Source organism: Octopus bimaculoides, chromosome 3 (genome assembly GCF_001194135.2).
Source record: "Octopus bimaculoides isolate UCB-OBI-ISO-001 chromosome 3, ASM119413v2, whole genome shotgun sequence".
In the NCBI taxonomy this organism is placed as follows: Eukaryota; Metazoa; Mollusca; class Cephalopoda; order Octopoda; family Octopodidae; genus Octopus; species Octopus bimaculoides.
Window position 1 is genome coordinate 35,993,295 of NC_068983.1, and position 23,026 is coordinate 36,016,320.

Below are 23,026 nucleotides of genomic sequence, written 5' to 3' on the forward strand. Positions count from 1 at the left end.
GAGATGATAATTGTCTTGGCAAGTAGAACGTTGAGATCAATGAAATCAACTACTTGTGCACACAAATATGTGTGTGTCACTATATATGTATATGTATATGCGTGTGTTTTATGTATGTGTGTGACAACTGGTAGATCCAATCATTACTTATAATAGATTATTATTAGTTAGTCAGAGGCAGAGTCCTTCCCAAACTGATGCAGTTGATATACTTTTTAAAAATCTGTAGATAATATCTGCAGGAAACGAATAGTTGGGGATGGGATTCCAAAGGCTGCAGTTCTAGGAAGGTCTTGGGGCCATTTAGTACAAACTGCACGTTGCCAGTGTCGCCTGACTGGCCTTCGTGCCGGTGGCACGTAAAAGCACCCACTACACACTCGGAGTGGTTGGCGTTAGGAAGGGCATCCAGCTGTAGAAATTCTGCCAAATCAGATTGGAGCCTGGTGCAGCCATCTGGTTTCACCAGTCCTCAGTCAAATCGTCCAACCCATGCTAGCATGGAAAGCGGACATTAAACGATGATGATGATGATGATGCACTCTCGCAAACCTGTCTGCTCACCTCATCTAATCCACATCACATACATAAACACACACCTGTAACTTGAGAGCGTGCTCTGAAATATCCTCTTTACCATTTCTCTCTCTCTTCCCTTTCCTTTTCCAACAGGGGTAGCCATGGTATCTCCTCTACTGCAAGACACCTATTTCTGTACTCATATTCATGCCTTAACTTCCCATCACCTGGTGCAAAACCACATCCCTCGATACTGCATCCCCTTCATTTGAGGGGGCTTGTCTTACAAGTTACTTGGTAACCTCTCTGGTTCTGGTGTGATGGAGAAAGCACTCAGTATGCCTTGAAATGGTTGGTGTTGGGAATGGCATCCAGCCAGAGAAACCCTGACAAAACAGACAGTTGTGCTTGATGCAATCTACTGACTTGCCTGCTCCTGTCAAACTGTCCAATCCATGTCAGCATGAAAGGAGGGCACTGAATGATAATGATGATGATGATAATAATATACAGGGGTTGGACAATATAATAGAAACATCACTATTTAGATATTTTTTCTATTGGCAATATGAAAAACTCAAAATTGTTCTTAGTCTCTCTCTATATATGATTTTTTTTTAGATTCTTTATGTATTCTGTATATGCTTAGTACTTCATGATATAGCCCTCTATTTTTTTTTTTTTTTGGCAGATTTTTATATTTAAATAAGTTGAACTACATGATCTGTTTGATTTCCAAAGAGAACAAATTGTTGGAGCGGAGCTTCATTCACTAAAACTGCTGAATTGTTTAATGTTTTGAAAGGTACAGTCACTAAAATCATGTTGACATTCCAAAATCAAGGTAACACCAACTCTGGTAAGCATAATTCTTAATGGAAAACAAAGCTCGCAGTGAAGGGCTACATAATAATGAAATATATTGTGTTTAAAAACAACTGAACTACAGCAAAAGTGACAACAGAACTAAACCGCCACTTTACTAGTCTCGTGTCAACCAAAACTGTTTGACATGAGCTCCATAAAGCAAGGTACCATGCGAGGGCTACAATTGCTAAACCTTTCCTGTCCTCTATCAATATTGGTAAGTAGAAAAAATTATGTCAAGACTATTTCAATGGAACAATGTCATCCTCTCTGATGAATTATCACCCACTTTTTATCCCACATATGGGTGAGTTTATGCTGGGTGACAGCTCAAATATTTTGGTTTATAAGATGGATCATGTCCATCCCATGGTACAAATATTGTTCCCTGATATTAGTGTAATTTTCTAGAACTTTAATGCACAAATTCACATGGTTAATTGTATTCAAAATTTGTAAGAATAAAAAAGTGAAGCAAACCACTTGTATTGGGTCTTACAATCACTGGATCTCAATATAATCACACATTTATGGTGCATTTTGGAACAGCAGGGAGAAGCTGCTTCCCATTGTTGAAAGAGCCAAAGTAGGGTTTATTTGAAGAATAGCTCAAAATTCCCTATTCAGAATCTGTATGAGTTAGTTTCTTAACTTATTAAAACGGTGATTCGTATGGAGTCTTTTACAAACACACTCGAACTTCTGATCCACAAACATGCTGTTTCATCAAGACGTTTTTCTACTGATTCTTCCGTAGCTACTGTTCCTTGGTGCTAGCTAGTTTTGTGCCATCATTTAGGCCCACTCAACTCATCTGTTTTGTATTAACCCTATTGCGTTTACTCCTCTAAATTCTGCATTAACCTTTATATGCAACCCCGTTCTTCCAGAATAGTAGTACCCTTTGCGTTTCGATATTTTCCCCTTTTTATGCGACAGTCATCAACTTGCACTTGTTGAAAATAAACCTGACGGCTATGGGAGCAACACCTTCCTCCAGACTAATTCACGTTTACAAAATAAATAAATAACAGGAGGAAGAAAATCAAACAAAATTTGAGTTAAACTTTATTCTGAAAATCAACATTAGAATGTCTGGCAATTTACCATCAATAACGGGTAAATGTTTCCTGTAGAACGGCATATCAGTTGAGAGAGAGAGAGAGAGAAAGAGGGAAAGATAGAGAGAGGGAAAGATAGAGAGAGAGAAAGAGGGAAAGAGAGAGAGAGAGAGAGAGAAAGAAAGAGAGAGAGAAAGAAAGAGAGAGAGAGAGAGATCGCCAAGAATGTATTTATAAATGTATTAGAAATATAACAGCTACCACAGTAAATCAATATCACCTGTTCCCTCTAAGCCAGTGATTCACCAACGGTGCGCCGCAAGGGGTATCTAGGTGCACCGCGGATTTTAAAAAATATTAAGGTTTTAGAAAATCTATACTAATGCTTGAGTGTCTTGAAAAACGTTGTTCTCAGTTTTGTTATTCACAAATATGATTAATAAAACAAACTACGCAATAGTTTTTATCATATTTTTTTCTAAATTTTTAACTTTAAAGTATAGTTTATTTGTATTGTTTTTTTTTCTAATTGTGAAATGTGCCAATAATTTTTTTTATTTGATCTTCAATGTATCATGAAAAAAAAAAAAATTAAGCAACAGTACTATACGAAATGCGCTTGTGAGCGAACGCACACATTTTGCAGGTAGCGCATTAAGGAATTAAACGTGTGCACACTAGGTTAATTACCTAAAACAATGTAGTAATTCATAATGATACACATTATACAGTCAATGTGCACATACTTTTGTCACAGTAGGTAGAAAAGTACATCATGAGAATTATGCGCGCACTGGCTGCTAAACATTAGAAGAAAAATTAAAACATGAGATGTTTCTAATTATTGTGAACACCAATTAACAGGAATAAATGTTTTAAAAAGTTTAATGCTCTAAAAATTTTTTTGAACGAAAAAAATACAGAATACCGATAATTATTTATGAAAATAAATTAATATCGGAAAAAAGCGGCGCGGATTTCAAGTAAAGCTGTACGTGGTTATATTCCCTTATGAAACGAACTCTTTAAATATAAAGTTAGCTTTCCAATAACAACGTGTATGGCGGTTTCTTGACAAATTGAAATCAGTTGAAGACGAGTAGAAAACGTGTGTTTTATATTAAATGTAAGTCCTCGTGGTTGTAACATTTGCTACAACATAATATTTGTATTTTCAACGATTTCTTTTGTTATTTACTGAAAATAACCTGTCAGTCTGTACAGTTCGACCGACAATTTGTAATTAGCCGGGGGTCTTCGAATGCATGTGTATATTTATTTATTCGTTTTTCTGTTGAATTAATTTGTTCTTTAATTAAGTTATAACTCAATTTTAACTAAATGGAATTTGCTTTCTAACTTCGTATGGAGAGGGTACCACTGGTAGAATGCACTGATGTCTTGTGGGTTTATTATTTCAAGTTATAAGCGGCTCTTGTCCAGGCTGCCTTTCTTTTTGAAAGGTAACATTCATATATAATGATTATATATATATATATATATATATATATATATATATTACATTCATACATATATATCAAAAAGAGATTAAAATAGAACATTAATATTAATCGAAATCTACTTAACACTCTAGTTATTCTGACAACATATAATCTTTTATCAACAATGTAGCATGCTTCTGGTCAAAGATTTTTTTTTGCATCCTTTCGAGTAGGAAGTAAAAAGTTTAAACTAAAAAGTCTTGCATAATCTTCAGGTGACCAGATATTTGAACTTTTAGTGATCAAGATGTTTCCAGTTTGGCCCTTCAGATTCTTATTTAGATGGGGGGGAAATCCCGACACATTGCATACAGGTTGTTCCTCCCATTTTCCATGCTTTAAAATGTTTTCTAAATGTAAAATCTGCGTGTGTAAGTTTTCAGTGATTTGTATATGAATTGTTAATAAAAGAAAATATTGTAATAGTGGGATACCCTTGCTAAAGTTAATTTTGAAGTAGGTGTGACATTTATTTTTGAGTCAGTCGTAGATGTTCAGAAGCAGCTCACGAAACAGAAATACCTTGTTATTGTACAAACAAGCAAAATATATTTCTGTTTTTGACTGCTTAAGTTATAAATGAAAGAGCTATAAAGTGTTATTTAGGCATTAGCACCAATTTGCGACAAAAAGAAAACGTTTGTTTGGTCCTCAGCATCACTTGACAACTTGTATTGGTTTGTTTACGTCCCTCTTAGTGGTTCGTTGAGAAAGTGACTAATAAAATAAACTTTGGGAGCAATCTGTTCAACTAAACCCTTCATGGTGGTACCCCAGTTGGGCCGTAGTCCAATGACTGAAACATGTACAAGGTATATATTAAGCTGGATTGAGCTGGAGGAAGGAACTGTGTTTATGGCCTTCACAGATCTCCGATGTAAATTTGATGCAGTGATATTCCACTTGAAAAACTGCAGGAAAAACATGGGCCTGGAGGACCTAATTATCACTGACTTCAAAGTGTCAAACATTACCTATTACTTGTGAGTGAGAGTTCTCTTGGATTAAAGCAGTGATGTGTTACAATGATGCAGTTGGAAAAATTAGTAACAAATGTATTGTAGGAACATGTGACTTAGTTACTCTATTCTTGATATTTAATGAGTCTAAATTTTTAACTAGGTTCTCTGAATTTCTCTTTCTTCAATGAATTAAAGTATAATATATTGAAGAAATAAGTAACTAGGTGCAAGCATGGCTGTGTGGTTAAGAAGTTTGTTTCCTACCAAAGCTTTGTGAGTGGAATCGGTAGATGGAAACTAAAGAAGCTCATTATATATGCATGTGATTGTGTCTCCTTGTCTTAACATCATATGATAGTTGTATGACAAGCATCATCATATAAGTGGTCTCATTTGTTTCCAATCTTCCATGAAAAACATGTCTGACCATGGGGAAATATCTTGCTTGGAAACATGTAAGGATTGGCAACAGGAAGGGCTTTGACTGTAGAAATTCTACCTCAGAAAATCCCATCTGATCTATACAGGCATGGAAAAGTAGATGTGAAAACAATGATGATGATTCATTACAGAAATACCTGCTTTCAATTGTGATTTAAAATTATAAAAAATTTTCATGTTCTTTTTGCCTCCAGTTGAATTTGGTTGACACAAAAGATTCAAGATGAATATTGACGGAGGAGGTTTTGGTGATCTGCTACAGCAGGCTGAACAAATGACTGCTGAGCTTGATATTGGGATGGACCTTCCCAGAGTAGAACGTAATCCACGCCAGATTCTTAAAGAATGTCAAACCCTCCTCTCACAAGTAGCTCCTGTAAACAAGGAAACAATGAAAGTAAAAGCGTAAGTAATCTAAACTTGTTATGATTCTTTTCACTTTTAACAGGTACAGGTGCCTCTGTTGTTCAGATGCTGAACTCCTAACCAGGTAATCAAGAGTTCAGTCAAACCATGTCCAAAACTACTGTGCTGAGCTGTGCCTCTAGGTAAAGTACTAAACTCTGCTTGTCTCAGTCTACTTGACTGCTAATAATTTTCATTTTTACATTACAGTTCAGTTGTTAGGAAGGATATCCATATGTAAAGAAAAATTGTTTTAACAAAATGAAAATATTTGAATTTTGCCTGCCCAGACGTGACTGTGTGGTTACAAAATTCACTTCACAGCCACTGTCCGGGTTCAGTCCTATTGCATGGCACCTTGGGTAAGTGTCTTCTGTTATAATCTTGAGCTGGCTGGTGCCTTGAGAATGAAATTGGGAGCAGAATCTGAGAAAGCTTGTTTTATATATATATTTATATGTTAATATTGAACAATGAGAATGAGTACTCAATACTGCATTTGGTAGATGAAAATTCTTTATTCATGGATTAAGGCTATCATTGGTTTTATGTTGAGAAATCCCTTAACAATTATCAAGCTTATCACGTGGAACATTGGTGCACATCTCTATTTTGGATATATATATATATATATATATATATATATATATATATATATATATATATATATATATATATATATATATATAGACAAAAAATGGATAAAGAATTATAGATGGCAGGACAGGAATAGTCATATATTTTATCCTGATTAGTATGTTGGAATTTAAGAATCTGACTAGTCCAAGCACTAATTCTTTGCTTATACTAGTATCCTCTGACCCACTGTATAGGTATCTGTATATGTTCATGTTGTTTCCACATTTCATCAGTAAAGCCACTTGTGCAAAAACTATGATGTTTACATTCTTCATGAAACAAAAGTCCAGTACTTTCAGCAGCTTTGTTAGTTTCAGTGTGTCAGGACCAACAAAATGAAAATATGTCACTTGAAAAATGGGTTATGGTTGGTGGCAGGAGGAACGTATGGCCATAGAAAATCTGCTTCAACAAATTTCACTTAACCCATACCTGCAAGGAAAAACAGACAAAAAAAGAAACAATCTTGATGATAATGATGATGCATCATTCATGCTAGCATGCAGAAATAGTTAGAAAATTATTTTTTTTTTAAATACTTCATGCATACAGGACAGTGAGAATCTAAACTGTAATGTATCATTTCATTCTTAATATGTTCTTGTAGATTAAGGTGGCGAGCTGGCAGAAATGTTAGCATGCCGGGCGAAATGCTTAGTGGTATTTTGTCTGTCTTTACGTTCTGAGTTCAAATTCTGCTGAGGTCGACTTTGTCTTTCATCCTTTCAGGGTCGATAAATCAAGTACCAGTTGTGTACTGGGTCGATCTAATCGACTGGCCCCCTACCCCAAAAATTTGGGGCCTTGTGTCTAGAGTAGAAAATAATGTTCTGGTAGATTTAAATGTGAATATCTGATTGTTATTTTTGAGACACTGTGGTGTTTCAACCTCATTGTGTCTCCTCAGTTAAAGCTACTCCCACCTAACTGATGAATCTAACAAGCATGAACTCATTTATATCAATCATCATTGTTGTTTTAATAACTACTTTTCCATACCTGCATAGGTTAGAAGAGTTTATTGAAGCAGATTTATACACCAACTCTCACCCATTTTCAAGCAAGATCATATTTCCCCATGGCCAGGCATGTTTTCACAGAATATTAGAGATGGGTGACACTCCATAGTGCTAAGACAAGAAGGCACAAACAGACAAATATAAATATATGTATATGGCGGGCTTTCAGTTTCCATCTACCACATCCACTCTCAAGGCTTGAGGCTTTAATAGAAGACACTTATCAAAGGTGCTGCACAGTGGGATTAAACCTGAAATCCTGTAATTGGGAAGCAAGTTTCTTAACCCCACAGCCATGCATACAAATTATTTGTTCTCTTCTGCTTTCTATTTTTTTTTTTTTTTTCTATTTCTAGTTCTCTTGTACTTGGGAGCCAAGGATATGATGTCTCAAAGGTGTCTCAACGCCTTGATACTCTGACTGCTAAGAAGGCATTTGAACCCCTTGAACCTGTACGAGACACTGATATTGAGGTAATGTTAATTATAATCAGTTTTAATTAAATATTTGATCTTTGTAACCTATTATGTAACATATCATTTGACTCCTCCTTTATATAATTGATATTTATATAGGCACAGGTGGCACCTTGGGCAAGTGTCTTCTACTATAGCCTTGTGGGTAGATTTGGTAGACGGAAACTAAAAGAAGCCTGTCGTGTGTGTGGGTGTGTGTATATGTTTGTGTGTCTCTTTGTCCCCACCATTGCTTGACAACCGATGTTGGTGTGTTTATGTCCCTTGTAACTTAGCGGTTCTGCAAAAGCGACCAATAGAATAAGTACTGGGCTTACAAAGAATAAGTCCTGGGGTCGATTTGTTCGACTAAAGGTGGTGCTCTAGCTAGGCTGCAGTCAAATGATTGAAACAAATAAAAAAAATAAAAGAATATGATACGTTTATACAATTAAAACTATTGATATTTATATATTTTTGATATTTTCTTCAGGGATTCCTTAAGAATGAACGGGAGAATGCTTTACTTACCGTTATCGAGAACGCTCGGAAAAATGTGAGTGAATTTATTTTATTTATGACTTCTGTATTTTGTTTAACCCATTAACCCATTCCTGCCAATCGTCCATTTAAACTGACACTTAATTTATAAGGATATAAAACAAATACTTGATACAAATTGTGATTTGTGTATGATCTGTATCAAAGAATGAAACATGTTCTTAACGTGTATGCAGTCTGTATCAAACGGATTTCAATGAAATTGTTTTCAGTTGTTAATTTAGGTCAAAATAATAGTGTCTGTGAATTTTCAAGTAATTTCATTCACTAGAAAAATTTTGGCACGAATGGTTAATGTAAATATTTTACATTTTTAAAAATTTTTTGTGAATTTTACTTTCATTTACAAAATTCTGATGTCAGTATGTTATGATGATTTAAGGATAGGTTATGAGTGATAACATTTACAAAGCTTTTAATTAATGTTAATAAGGAATAATTAGCTTTTGGCTGAGTATTTAGTATTGGATAAAAAAAAATGTGCAGATGTGAATGCGTAACCAAGGAATTTATTTTTCTACCACATGGTCTTGGGTTCAGTCTCACTGGTTAGCACCTTGGCAAGGGTTTTCTACTATAGCCCTGAGCTGACTAAAGTCTTGTGAGTGGATTTGGTAGATGGAAACTGAAAGAAACCTATTGTATATGTGTGCGAGTGTTTGTGTCTTCTTGTATTGACATAGTTTGAGAGTTGTAAAATGTTTTTTACTGTCATACAAGCAGTGTCATTTGTTTCCAGTATTTTGTGAGAATATGTTTAGTCATGAGCAATATTACATTGTGGAAGTTTAGGGGTTGGTAACAGGAAGAGCATCTGGCTGTAGAAAATTTGCTCTCTTACTTTCTCTTTTTCTCTCTCTCTCTCTTCCTCTCTCTCTTCCCCTCTCTCTTTCTCTTCCGCTCTCTGGCTGGGTAACCATGTACCTCCTCTACAGCAAGACACCTGTTTCTGTCTCTCTGTCACACTCTAACCTTTCACCATCTGACACAAGATCACCTCCTCCAATGCCACCTCCCCCCCTCAAAGGTTTCTTGTCTTGCAACATTACTTGATGACCTTGCCAGTGCAGGTGCTATGTAAAAAAACATTCAGTCCGCACTGTAAAGTGGTTGGCATTTGGAAGGGCATCTAGCTGTAAAAACCATGCCAAAACTAACCTTGCTTGTGCTGGTGCCACGTAAAAAGCATTCAGCCTGCTCTGCTGGGTGGTTGGTGTTAGGAAGGGCATTCAGCCGTAAAAACCATGCTAAAACAGATTCAGAAGCCTGGGAGAGGCTCATGCCTGGCCAGCCCCCGCCAAACCGTCCCACCCATGTCAGTTAAATGATGATGATGATAACTCTGTCCGTCCCATGCATGCAAAAGTGAATCTTAAAATTGTAATGTTGGTTTATATGTGTGATAGTGCTTACATGATGCTTTTTAGTAGAATGGTCTAAGATGTTTGATTTTATGCTGCAGACTTTAGAGACCTGTGAACAAAGACTATGGGGATCAATGGAAGAAGAGTGGGAACGAGAAAAGCAGAAAATGTTGAATGCTTTGTTGGGAACAGGACACCAAATGTTGGATTATTCTCAGGAAACTGAGGTAAGTTCTTCTGTGCAATAATGTGCCACACTTTTGATCTGGTTGTAGTATTATTGAACATACAAAGGCAACTTCTTTCACAGGACCGTCTTTTAAATGGCAGATTCATCAATGTTGAAGTGAGACAGTATAAAATCTTTAGTATCCTGACTAGCCTTCGTGCCGGTGGCACATAAAAGCACCCACAACACTCTAGGAGTGGTTGGCGTTAGGAAGGGCATCCAGCTGTAGAAACTCTGCTAAATCAGATTGGAGCCTGGTGTAGCCATCTGGTTCACCAGTCCTCAGTCAAATCGTCCAACCCATGCTAGCATGGAAAGCAGGCGTTAAACGATGATGATGATGATGATATTCATTATAAAAACAAATATTTTAAATTCTTGTTATCTTTGTTTTTCTTTTCCTTCTCTCTCTTTATACCTTCTAGTTTGATAAGTGACCTTTGAGGCAATTTTGTAACAGTTTAACTGATTAAAGTATACTCATGTATTGCAAGTTTTATTGTTCGTGTTTATTCCCACCCGACCTTTGTGTGTGTGAATGAAGGAGGCAAACATTAACCAGAAAACTGAAAAGTCTGTGCTGTTTGAATGAAATCCCTTGCTATATTTGTTCTGCACTAAATTAGAGACGCTCCCTTGTCACTCTTGTCATCATAAATGCTAGTAGTAAGTGCTTGTTTCATTGGAAATTTGTAATTATTTGTTCTGTTAATCAGTTAAAATATTAATTTAAAGTACTCACACAAAGAGAGCATGGAACTTAGTCAATGAGGTACCAATTAAGAGACACCAAATAATCTTCTGAGAGGACATTTAGGTTTTTAACTGTTTGGTCTATCTATCTATAAATAGGTATTGCAAAATAAGAAGGAGACACTGCTTAATCCTTGCTAGTATTCATCATCATCATCATACGTCCATTATCCTTGCTGGCATAGGTTTGGCTGGGCTGGCATACTGGAAGGCTGTGCCAGGATCCAGTCTGATTTGGCATGGTTTTCTATGGCTGGATACCCTTCATAATGCTAACCACTCTGAGGGTGTAATGGGTGCTTTTACATGCCACCGGCACGGGTGCTATTTGCGTAACACCAGTCTCTGCCCAACACTCGAAAGGAGCTCAGCCACTTTGTCTCCATGAGGTCCATTTCTTGAGAGGAACTCAGTCATCTCGCCTCCATGAGGCCCATTCATTTATTTGCTATATTGAGTTAAACTTCCACTTTATATATAGCTTGAAGAAGCATGAATACTACCAGCCTGATTTGTTCTAAACAGTTGATGACCCTTGTTATCAAAGCATATTGATGTTTTAAATTTCTTTTTTAAGAATCCTTTTATTGGAGTGTCACTAAAATATATGTATACATACACATGTTTTAGATATGGATATGTTTTTTATAACATGATATTACAGGGAATATTTTTCAGTCTACTCTTTTATCAGATGGTCTTGTTGTTGGCACTCCGTCGCTTACGACGTCGAGGGTTCCAGTTGATCCGATCAACGGAACAGCCTGCTCGTGAAATTAGCGTGCAAGTGGCTGAGCACTCCACAGACATGTGTACCCTTAACGTAGTTCTCGGGGATATTCAGTGTGACACAGTGTGACAAGGTTGACCCTTTGAATTACAGGCACAACAGAAACAGGAAGTAAGAGTGAGAGAAAGTTGTGGTGGAAGAGTACAGCAGGGTTCGCCACCATCCCCTGCCGGAGCCTCGTGGAGCTTTAGGTGTTTTCGCTCAATAAACACTCACAACGCTATCAGATGGAACTCCACAGCATCTCACTTAAAACCTGTAGTGAGTCACAGGTTTGCCATCACTTCCCAGGTTGATAGGAATAAAGTACCAGTCATATATTTGGGTTGATATAATTATGTTTCTCCTTGTTCTTATGTTAGGAATTTTATGATGATAAGTCATTGGTGATTGTATGTTTTCTGTATTTTCTGTTGAAAAATACATGTTGAATTTTTTCTGACCAAAATTTAAAACCAAAAACGGTTATGTTGGCTTATACACCAAGACAACTTTATAGGACCAAAAACTGCATGTGAAATGCAAGATATGGAAATATCGTGAAAATGTTTGAATGTTTACGCTACATCAACAACATCATTGTTTAACATCTGCTTTCCATGCTGGCATGGGTTGGTTGAGGACTGGCAAGCTAGGAGGCTACACCGGGCTCCAATCTGATCTAGCAAGGTTTCTAAAAGTTGGATGCCCTTCCTAACGCCAACCACTCCGAGATTGTAATGGGCGCTTTTTATGTGCCACAGGCACTGGCATCGACCACGCTCAAATGGTGCTTCTTATGTGCCAGAGGCACAAGAGCCAGTCAGGCAGCACTGGCATCACTCACGCTTGAATGGTTGTTTTTATGTGCCACCAGCACAGGAGCCAGTCAGGTGGCACTGGCAATGACCACGCTCGAATAGTACCTTTTACGTTCCACTGGCATATAACTATGTCAACTTGTATGCCAGAAAATACAGTAACTAAAGTGAAAATGAATGAATTAATTGATATAAAGTTTTATTAATGCTTTGTAATTTATGTTGTTTTATTGCTAATTTTTACTAATGACCTTGTTTTGTTGTACAGAAGATTAAAAATATTTTTATTATCTTTTTTTGTAAATTCCAGCAAAGTCTTTTATCTGATGCCATTAGCATGCAGGGACGCAGTGCTTTGAACAATGTAGAAATGGCTTATGCTAGTCAGGTAATCTTCCTTTGAAATTTTTTCACCTTTTAAAATATTTAATAAAGATTTGAAGTCAAATTTAAACACGCTTTTGAAGTGATGCTCCTGTTTGAAGTATCAGAACACCAGTAATATTGACACATTACCTGCTATATAGGGTAGTAAGGTTATTAGTAACCTATTGGGTTGTTGTGGCACCACTCAACACTCTTTCACTCTTTATGTAAGATATGACTAAAGAAGTTTAATCTGTTGCCTTCTCCAGGCTCATGTTAGGATTTATATTAACAGGCATGGCTGTGTGGTTGAGAAGTTCACTTCCTAACAACAGTGTTGGGTTCAGTCCCACTGTGTGACACTTCAGGCAAGTATTTTCCACTGTGGCACTGGGCTAATCAAAGCCTATGGCTGGATGTGTTTCTACAGGAGATTGAAAACAAACGATGCCATTTGTATGACAGTGACAACTCATTTTCAATTATTGTATGATGTCACGACAAGGAGACATAAACACACACGCGCGCATGCACATCAAAGACTTCTTTCAATTTCTGGCTACCAGCTCACCCAGAGTGCCATGCAGTGGGACTGAACCCAAATCCATGTGGCTTGGAAGCAAGATTCATAACCACACAGCCATACACCTACAATGTGTGTATTTAATTAAATTATAATTTACACCTGCAGGGGTAGCTTAAATCTGAGTAGTGTATGTAGATATTTTAACTAAAGCAGGAGTATAACTTATAAGAGAAAAATAACTTGCATATCAAAAGGGCTTTCTCATAAAGATATACTTGTTGTGACACATTGTTTTATGCATTTTAGGTTTATATATATAACAAAAAAGTCCTTGAAGGTGGCATTCGCCTGAGTTTGCAGGATTTATTCATGGAAGCTGCTAATTCCTTAGGAGATAAGGTAAGTCTTCTTTTTTCAAAGACTGTACTAATGTCATTATTTAATGTAGGTTTTTCATGCTGATATGGATTGGAAGGTTTGACAGGAGCTGGCAAGCCGGAGGATTGCACCAAGCTTCACTGTCTGCTTTGGTATTGTTTCTATGGTTGGATGCCTTTCCTAATGTCAACCACTTTATGGAGCATTGCTTTTTGTGATTTTTCTGAATATTCCTGCTAACTATAATTTGTTTTATTTTTCATTAAAAATGTCAAACTTTCGATGTCATAATTGCATATCCTTAAATAACATTCATTTTTGACAAATAATGTTTTTTCAAACTCTGTTTTTTCTATTTAACTTTTAAATGATTTATACAATCTGTTTTTATGCTAACTTACCAAATTCTTTTCATCTGTGTCATTTTTTTGTAACCCTTTTGCATTAAGATTGCTCTCATGATGTGATTGTATAGTTTTAGAATGACATTGTAGGGTAATTATGAGAGGTTGGATCTGGCTGGTTTGAGCATAAAGCAGAATTGTTGGGCTAGATATGGCTAGTTTAAATGCTGAAGAGTTGCTTATTCAATCTGTAAATTCTGTTTTCATGTGTTAATAAATGTATAATAATCTCTATTTACTAATGATTTACAAAGGCACAAACATGGCTAATTTCAAGTTTGGTCCCACTGCATGGCACCTTATGCAAGTGTCTTCTGTTATAGCCTTAGGGCCAGCTAAAGCCTTGCGATTGGATTTGGTTGATAGAAAACAAAAGAAGCCTGTCACTTATTATCGGTGCCATGTAAAAGCACCTGTGTGGTGACACATAAAAGCAGCTGTGTGGTTCCATGTAAAAGTACCTGTGCAGTGCCATGTAAAAGCACCCATGCAGTGCCACATTAAAGCACCCACTACAATCTGTAAAGTGGTTGGTGTTAGGAAGGGCTTGCAGCTCTAGAAACCATGCCAAATCAGACTGGAGTCTGGTGTAGCCCTGCTAGCTTGCCAGCTCTGGTCACACTGTCCAACCCATGCCAGCATGGACAACGGACGTTAAATGATGAATAGGCTATGTGTGCTTGTGTCTCCATGCCTTGACATTACATCATAGTTGTAAACAAGTATCGCTGTCATACAGGTAGCACCATTTGTTCCCGAAGAAATATTGCCTTGCTTGGAAACAAGTGAGAATTTTGCAACTGGAAAGGCATCTGGCTGTAGAAAATCTGTCTCAACAAATTCTACCAGAGCCATGTAAGCATGAAAAACTTGATGTTCAAGCACTGAAATGATAATGACGATCAGTTGAATGATTTCAATTCTCAACTTAGTCCTTTAATCATTATATGAGAAGGAAGTTGAAATCATTATCATAGAAATTGGTTGACCTTATTTTTTTTTTTTTATATATATTTCAGCTGGTAATCGATAAATTGTGGTCTATGGTTGAATTCATGGTAAATGTTCCAATGGTAACATCTAGTGCTGGTCCACCTCGACAGGATAAGAAACTGCTCCAAGCATTTGTAGGTCAAGCTAGAAAATACCTTGAACACATGTGAGTTGAAATCTTCAATAATTAAACTTCGTTTTTGCTAATTTTAATTAATTTTCAAATTCGTTTTTATTATTTTTTTTGTTTGTTGCTGCTGTTAATGATGATGGGATCATTATTCGATTCTTTTCAGGTATGTAAAATATGTCACAACTATGGTGTATGAGAATTTATACAAGGCCAAGCGTGGAGGCAAACCTGGTACCTACAGTTTGATAAGGAGTTTCTTGAATGTTAAATACCCTACACCAATGCGCGGAGAAGTAATTACATATTTTCTTTATATGAAACCATGAGAGAATCAGCAATGAGTTAGAGCAGCGCTTCTTAAACTATGGGTCATGACCCCATTTGGGGTCATGAAAATTAAATTCAAACAGTTGAATTTCAGTTTATATGTTATTTCACAAATGCATATTTAATACCTGGGGTTGTGAAAAATGGGGTCATGAATGAAAAAGGTTTAAGAGCACCGTCCGAGCATGATCGTTACCAGAGCACCAGCTGTCTGGCTTCCGTGCCGGTGGCATGTAAATAGCACCATTTGAGCGTGATCGTTACCAACGTTACCTTCCTGGCACTTGTGCCAGCGGCACGTGAAAAGACATTCAAGCGAGATCGTTGCCAGTACCACTGGATTGGCTCCTGTGCAGGTGGAACGTAAAATACACCATTTCGAGCGTGGCCGTTGCCAGTACCTCCTGACTGGCCTTCGTGCTGGGTGGCACGTAAAAGCACCCACTACACTCTCGGAGTGGTTGGCGTTAGGAAGGGCATCCAGCTGTAGAAACTGCCAGAAAATCTGGCTCACCAGTCCTCAGTCAAATCGTCCAACCCATGCTAGCATGGAAAGCAGACGTTAGACGATGATGATGATGATGAGTTAGAGTATCAGTCAAAGATTGATGTTTCTCTCTCCAATCACTAAACACTGTCTGTAGACAAGATACTTAAACTTTGCTAGTTCAGTTCATCTAACTTTAAATAAGTACCATGTTTAGGTAACACCTCACCTCTGTAAGTAATGAGATCATTGCATAATTCAATGTTTCAATAGTTTGAAATACTGAATTCCAGTATTGTTATTGAGCTGGATCCTGACAGATGTGGTCATTCCACAGTTCATTCCAGCCACTCTCATTTCTATTTTGCCAAAGTGAGAGTCATATTGAATGAAAGAGTGTACTCTTTCATTCACAAGAGTATATTATACTCTTCAGTGAAGTGCAAGGCTACTTAAGACATAACTCATTATTTCAAATCCTGTTACAGGGAATTGGAATTTTTCCCTAACCAACTCAAATCAGTATATTTTACTCATTTAAACTTGCTGAAAAATAATGTTTCTTTCCCAAACACATCATTTCAGGTTCAGTCCTGCTGTGTGGAACTTTGAGCAAATGTCTTCTGCTCTAAACCCAGACCAGTCAAAGCCTTAAGAGTGGATTTGAGAGATAGACACAGAAAGAAGCCTTGTGTGTGTGTGTTTGTGTGTGTAGAAACCATGAAACTCAAGACAGTCTATTTGATCCTGTCAAAATGTCCAATCTATGCCAGGAAGGAAGATAGATGTTAAAAATTGATGATTTCTCTTTGTTTTAAATCTATTTTTAGGATGGATTATTAGATGGTCATCCAGTCTGGGCTGTGATTTACTATTGTCTCCGTTGTGGTGACTTAGATGCAGTTCAGGAAGTTGTTAACAAAAGTAGGTGAGTATCTTGGATGTTATTAACACAACTGGTTTAATATTGCTTTTTAGAGAAAGAGTTGTGAACAACCTGAGGTAACTGGTGGATTGGATTGTAGTTGATTCTACCCAGTATTGGTGTTTTATTCCCTGTGCCGGTGGCACGTAAAAATCACCATCCAAATGTGGGTGATGCCAGGTTTGCCTGACTGGCTCCCATGCCAGTGGCACATAAAAAGCACCATCTGAACGTGGCCGATGCCAGGTCCGCCTTATTAGCCCCTGTGTCGGTGGCACATAAAAAGCACCATCTGAACATGGCCGATGCCAGGTCCACCTGACTGGCTCCTGTGCCGGTGGCACGTAAAAAGCACCCACTACACTCTCAGAGTGGTTGGCATTAGTAAGGGCATCCAGCCGTAGAAAACCATGCCAAATCAGACTGGAGTCTGGTGCAGCCTTCCAGTGTACCAGCCCAGTCAAACTGTCCAACTCATCCCAGTATGGACAACAGACGTTAAATGAGATGATGATATATATATATATATATATATATATACACATACACACACACACATATATATATATATATATATAAATAAAAACAAATCAGGATCGAAATCAAAATGGAAATTGTATTTGTGGCTGATGCCAGTCCCGTCTAACTGGTACCTGTGCCAGTGGCATGTAATAAACACCATTCAAGCGTGGGTTGTTGTCAGTGCTGCCTGACTGGCTCCCCGTGCCAGTGACATGTAAGAAGCACCATCCGAACGTGGTCGATGCCAGTCTCGCAGCATGGAAAATGGACGTTAAACGATGATGATTTAGATATGTATATAAACAAACAATTAAATCAATATAATTGTATATTTTATTCTTTTTCTTAATATTTCAGCCAGCAGTTAAAAGATTTCCCAGAAATTATTACAGAATATATGAAGAATGACAGAAGGTTTGTCCCTGTTAGATCTATTGTTACATGTTAACTGCTTATTCTCATCCTGCAGGCCTTCTAATATATGTATATATTTATGCCTGTAGATGAGATCTCTTGCACCTGTTGATGACTATATACATAAGCAATTAGTAGTACAGTGAAAAGTAAATAGTAATATAGCATGAATATTTACTGTAGAAGTTTTCTGTTTTTTATCATCATCATCATCATCATCATCATCGTTTAACGTCCGCTTTCCATGCTAGCATGGGTTGGACGATTTGACTGAGGACTGGTGAAACCGGATGGCAACACCAGGCTCCAGTCTGATTTGGCAGAGTTTCTACAGCTGGATGCCCTTCCTAACGCCAACCACTCAGAGAGTGTAGTGGGTGCTTTTACGTGTCACCCGCATCTCTATATATATATAATTGCAGAGAAATAATGACAATTTTCAAAGAATTATTTTCTGTATTTTTCATCCCACTTGAAATTCTTCGCCTTTGTTTGGTAGAGGTTCCTGCCTGCTCTAGAATTATCCACTTTATCCTTCTGTTCCATTTGCATCTTTCTCGCATGCAGCCCCACCTGCACCACCACTACCTGACTGGCCTCCGTGCCGGTGGCACGTAAAAGCACCCACTACACTCTCAGAGTGGTTGGCGTTAGGAAGAGCATCCAGCTGTAGAAACTCTGCCAAATCAGATTGGAGCCTGGTGTAGCCATCTTGTTCGCCAGTCCTCAGTCAAATCATCCAACCCATGCTAGCATGGAAAGCGGACATTAAACGACGATGATGATGATAAGGATATGTGTATCTGTGGAGTGCTCAGCCACTTGCCTGTTAATATCATGAGCAGGCTGTTCCGTTTATTGAATCAAGTGGAACCCTTATCACAACTGACAGAGTGCCGGTTGTACACATTCTCCACACAATTTCCACACACACTCACACACCATTTGGCCACATCTCCCTTGCATACTCACACCCTTAACTTACAACAGATATTTCTATTCATTAACCATCTTGTCTTTTTTACACACACACACACACACACACACACACAACATTCCCCTTCTTCCCCACTTTCAGATACAAATACACTCTGATATATATATGCATCTATACACCCACATCTTCCCTTCCAAACTCCCCATCCCATAGGACAGCATTCCTCCTTGTTTCTTACTTTTTGTCTTCCTCCCTTTCTCTTTCCTTCCAACATTTATTTCCTTTTCTCACCACCACCCCTTATATTTTTCTTTCCTGTGTCAAAATTTGTTCTTGTTCTTGCTAATGTTTATTGCTTTTACACACACACACACACACATGCAGTTGTAATATTAAACTGACTCCATGTATTGTCTATTTATAGCCTTGGGCCAAGCACACAGACCAAAGTTCGTCATTATTACCGCAGAACCATCAAAAATAGCTCTGACTCTTACAAAAGGTAACTACCATTTTGGGTTTAATATTCTTGTTTTTATATTTTTTATTTTGTTGTTGGCTTGTTTTGTTAAATTTTGTTTATTTTTAAATAAATTGTAAAACAGATGGAAGAATTTTATGAAATTTTTGACTAAAAGGTAGTTTACTCTGCACGAAACATCAACTGTATATTGCGTTTGAGGGAAATGTGAAGCTACATTGTCGTGAAACCATTGAAGTAGCAAGATTTGGTCACAGCTTGAGAGGATTGGTCCTTATATATATAAGAACATTTATTTTGATACCAATGCACCTGATACTACCCTCTAGTTCTTTAATACAAAATCCCTGTTTTAAAGTGATCTAAATAAAAACATTCAATTAAAATTCTATGTTAACAGCATGGGAACTACATTATCTGATGTTTTCTTTTTTTTCTTTTTTTTTTCATAAACCTGTACAGAAGGATTTAAGGGAGATTTGGTTGCTGTTTCTAGCAGGTTAAGCAACTATGTAGAGACTCCAAGGTGTGAAAAGAATTTTGTATTACGCACTTAGCCAAACCTCCTCAGTATTAAACTAAGGATGATGGTGATAACCAACCATAAACAGCCTATCTTTTGTATAGCCAAGACTACATATTCCATTATATCCTTGCTTTAGGAGAATAGAATATGATTTTAGGGATATTTTATTACTATCTTTAGTAGGTAGATGCCCCACATTTGGTTTGCTTATGATGTAGTTACAGCACCATCTATCTTTCTCAAATTTGCTCAGTCAGTATTGCTTTTCTGTCTCGTATATTTCACATCTTGTCTATATATTTTACAGAGCTGTGTACAGTGTTATCAGCCAGTCAGATCCATTAGAAGCACATGCAGAAATTGCAGATAAAACAGAAGATTACCTATGGTTGAAGCTTTGCCAGATCCAGTTTGAAGTGGATCCATCTGGCCAAGATCAATACACACTCCAGAAACTACAGTCTTTATTGTATGAAGAATATGGTAAGACACTACCTACTACCACTACCATTTTCTCCATCACCAGTACTGGTAGGTGCAGGTGTGGCTGTGTGGTAAGGTGTTTGCTTCCTGATCACATGGTTCAAATTCAGTCCTGGCTGCATGGCACTTTGGGCAAGTATCTCCAACTATAGGAAGAATTCATGAAAAACCAACAGACGAAGACAGGTGGTGTAGACAAAAAATGGATGTATTAGTATAACACTCGAGAATAGAGAGTCTTTAGCGTTTTGAGCCTACGCTCTTCAACAGAAAGGAACACAGAAAGAAACAAGGATGCTACTATAGCCTTGGGCTGACTAAAGCCTTGTCAGTGGATTTGGTAGACAGAAACTGAAAGAAGCCTATCTTAGGTGTGAGTGTTTATGTCTGTGTTTGTCCTCCATCACTGCTGGACAACTATTATTGGTGTGTTTGCATAGCTGTAACTTAGTGGTTTGGCGAGGCTAAACAACACCCCAACTCCCACATTGCTTCTGCTTCATCAGTGTACATGATACCTTGTTGATATTGATAAACCACATAGGATGGTGAGCTGGCAGAATCATTAGCACATCAGACGAAATACTTAGCAACATTTCATTTGTCTTTACATTTCTGAGTTCAAACTCTGCCAAGGTTGACTTAGCCTTTCATTACCTTTTAGGTGGGTTCATAAAACGAGTACCAATTGAGCGATGAGGTTGGTGTAGTTGATCAGCCTCCTCCTTCCAAACTTCAAGCCTGGTGACTGTTATAGAAAACAGGATGGTATACCATCCTGTCACTTGTTATATTTTACAGTTGCACATCATTCTGTACTTTATTGTACCATCTCTTGCTTTAACATGCATGTGTTTTTATGCATTTTAACTTGTAACTTGCTTACCAACCACATGGTTCCAGGTTCAGTCCCACTGCGTGACACCTTGGCAAGTGTCTTCTACTGTAGCCTCAGGCCGACCAAAGCCTGGTGAGTGGATTTGGGAGATGGAAACTGAAAGAAGCTCGTCATATATATATATATCTACGTGTATATGTTTGTGTGTCTGTGTTTGTCCCCCCCACCATCGCTTGACAACCGATGCTGGTGTGTTTAAGGCCCACGTAACTTAGCGATTCAGCAAAAGAGACTGATAGAATAAGTACTAGGCTTACAAAGAATGAGTCCTGGGCTTGATTGTTTTTGACTGAAGGCAGTGCTCCAGCATGGCTGTAGTCAAATGACTGAAGCAAAAGAGTAATGATTTATTGTTCTGTTTTAGGTGAAAGTCACTTTAACGCCTACCAACAACCATACCTCTATTTCCAAGTCTTGTTCCTTACATGTCAGTTTGAAGCTGCTCTCGAGTTCCTCTCTCGTATCGATGCTCTACGCTGTCATGCTGTCCATGTTGCTTTAGTATTGTTTGAACTGAAACTGTTACTGCTTCCATCCTCAACACAAGTTGCTCTCTGTAAGTATTGTTTCATTCTGCTCTTCTGTTTGTGATGCTATTCTTTTTATATTTGAAGCAGTTCAGCTTTTGGCTGATAAATTTAGCTTTTTTAGGAAAAAGAAACAAAAAAAAAAAATGAAACTTGATATTGTTCTAAATTTTTGTTTAGTTGCATTCTACAGAATGTTCTCTGCAGACATCTGTTAGTTACTAAGGTCTTTCATCATCAGTATCATCATCGTTTAACGTCCGCTTTCCATGCTAGCATGGGTTGGACGATTTGACTGAGGACTGGTGAACCAGATGGCTACACCAGGCTCCAATCTGATTTGGCAGAGTTTCTACAGCTGGATGCCCTTCCTAACACCAACCACCCCAAGAGTGTAGTGGGTGCTTTTACGTACCACTGGCACGAAGGCCAGTCAGGAGGTACTGGCAACGGCCACGCTCGAAATGGTGTATTCTATGTGCCACCTGCACAGGAGCCAGTCCAGCAGGCCTAAGTTTTTAATGTAAATGTTTTAAAACATGGCCAGCTCTAATTTGAAGCAGGAAAATAGCAACAGACTTACTGGTGTGCCATAAACCATGTATCTGTCTGTTTGTGGAGTTAAAATGCTCTAGTGTCTGCTTTGGTATGATTTCTATGGCGGGATACCCTTCTTAACACCAACCACTTTAGAGTGTACTTGGTGCTTTTATCAAGCAACCAGCATTAGTAAGGAGACCATGCAGCTTACAAGACTATGAACCCTGAGTGGGGGCACTTTGGGCTGAGCAGGTTTCTTGTAGAGGAGCTACTTGGTTATTCACATTTAGGAGAAAACGTGAAATGATCAGGTGGAGCTGCAAAGAACGAAATAGTGGTAACGTGGTCTCCAGGTGGCCTCTCAAAGCACTAGGGACATTTTATCTAACAAAAGGAAGAGCTGGAACACATTTGATCCTTGTGCTTGTGCCACATAAGACACCCATGCTGGTGCCATGTATAAAACACTGGTGTCACATAAAAAGCACCCAGTACACTCTGTAAAGTGGTTGGCATTAGGAAGAGCATCCAGTTGTAGAAACCATGCTGAAATGATAATTGGTGCCTGGTGCAGCTCTCCAGCTTGCCAGTTCCTATCACACTGTTCAACCCATGTCAGCATGGGAAACAGATTTTAGATGATGATGATGATACTTAGTCAGAGTTGGCTTGATGCTAGATAACAGCAACAACTTCTAATCATGTAAATTCAGATAATTGACTTTATTGATTACTTAGCTTTGTAGAATGAATTTATATATATATATATATATATATATATATATATATAT

The 23,026-nt window shown here is 37.8% G+C and overlaps 1 protein-coding gene across 1 annotated transcript in view; it reads left to right on the forward strand.

The window, feature by feature from the left end:
* Positions 1–3,444: 3,444 nt before the first annotated feature.
* The window catches only part of LOC106873909 (nuclear pore complex protein Nup93), a 36,777-nt gene continuing 17,195 nt past the window's right edge, over positions 3,445–23,026 (forward strand). The window contains exons 1-14 of the mRNA XM_014921441.2: positions 3,445–3,573; positions 5,547–5,757; positions 7,772–7,889; positions 8,365–8,427; positions 9,895–10,023; positions 12,679–12,756; positions 13,567–13,659; positions 15,062–15,201; positions 15,332–15,461; positions 16,813–16,910; positions 17,787–17,843; positions 19,205–19,282; positions 20,095–20,270; positions 21,533–21,724. Coding sequence (XP_014776927.1) covers positions 5,576–5,757; positions 7,772–7,889; positions 8,365–8,427; positions 9,895–10,023; positions 12,679–12,756; positions 13,567–13,659; positions 15,062–15,201; positions 15,332–15,461; positions 16,813–16,910; positions 17,787–17,843; positions 19,205–19,282; positions 20,095–20,270; positions 21,533–21,724 — 1,534 coding nt within the window. The 5' untranslated portion in view covers positions 3,445–3,573; positions 5,547–5,575. The remainder of the gene's footprint in view (positions 3,574–5,546; positions 5,758–7,771; positions 7,890–8,364; positions 8,428–9,894; positions 10,024–12,678; positions 12,757–13,566; positions 13,660–15,061; positions 15,202–15,331; positions 15,462–16,812; positions 16,911–17,786; positions 17,844–19,204; positions 19,283–20,094; positions 20,271–21,532; positions 21,725–23,026) is intronic.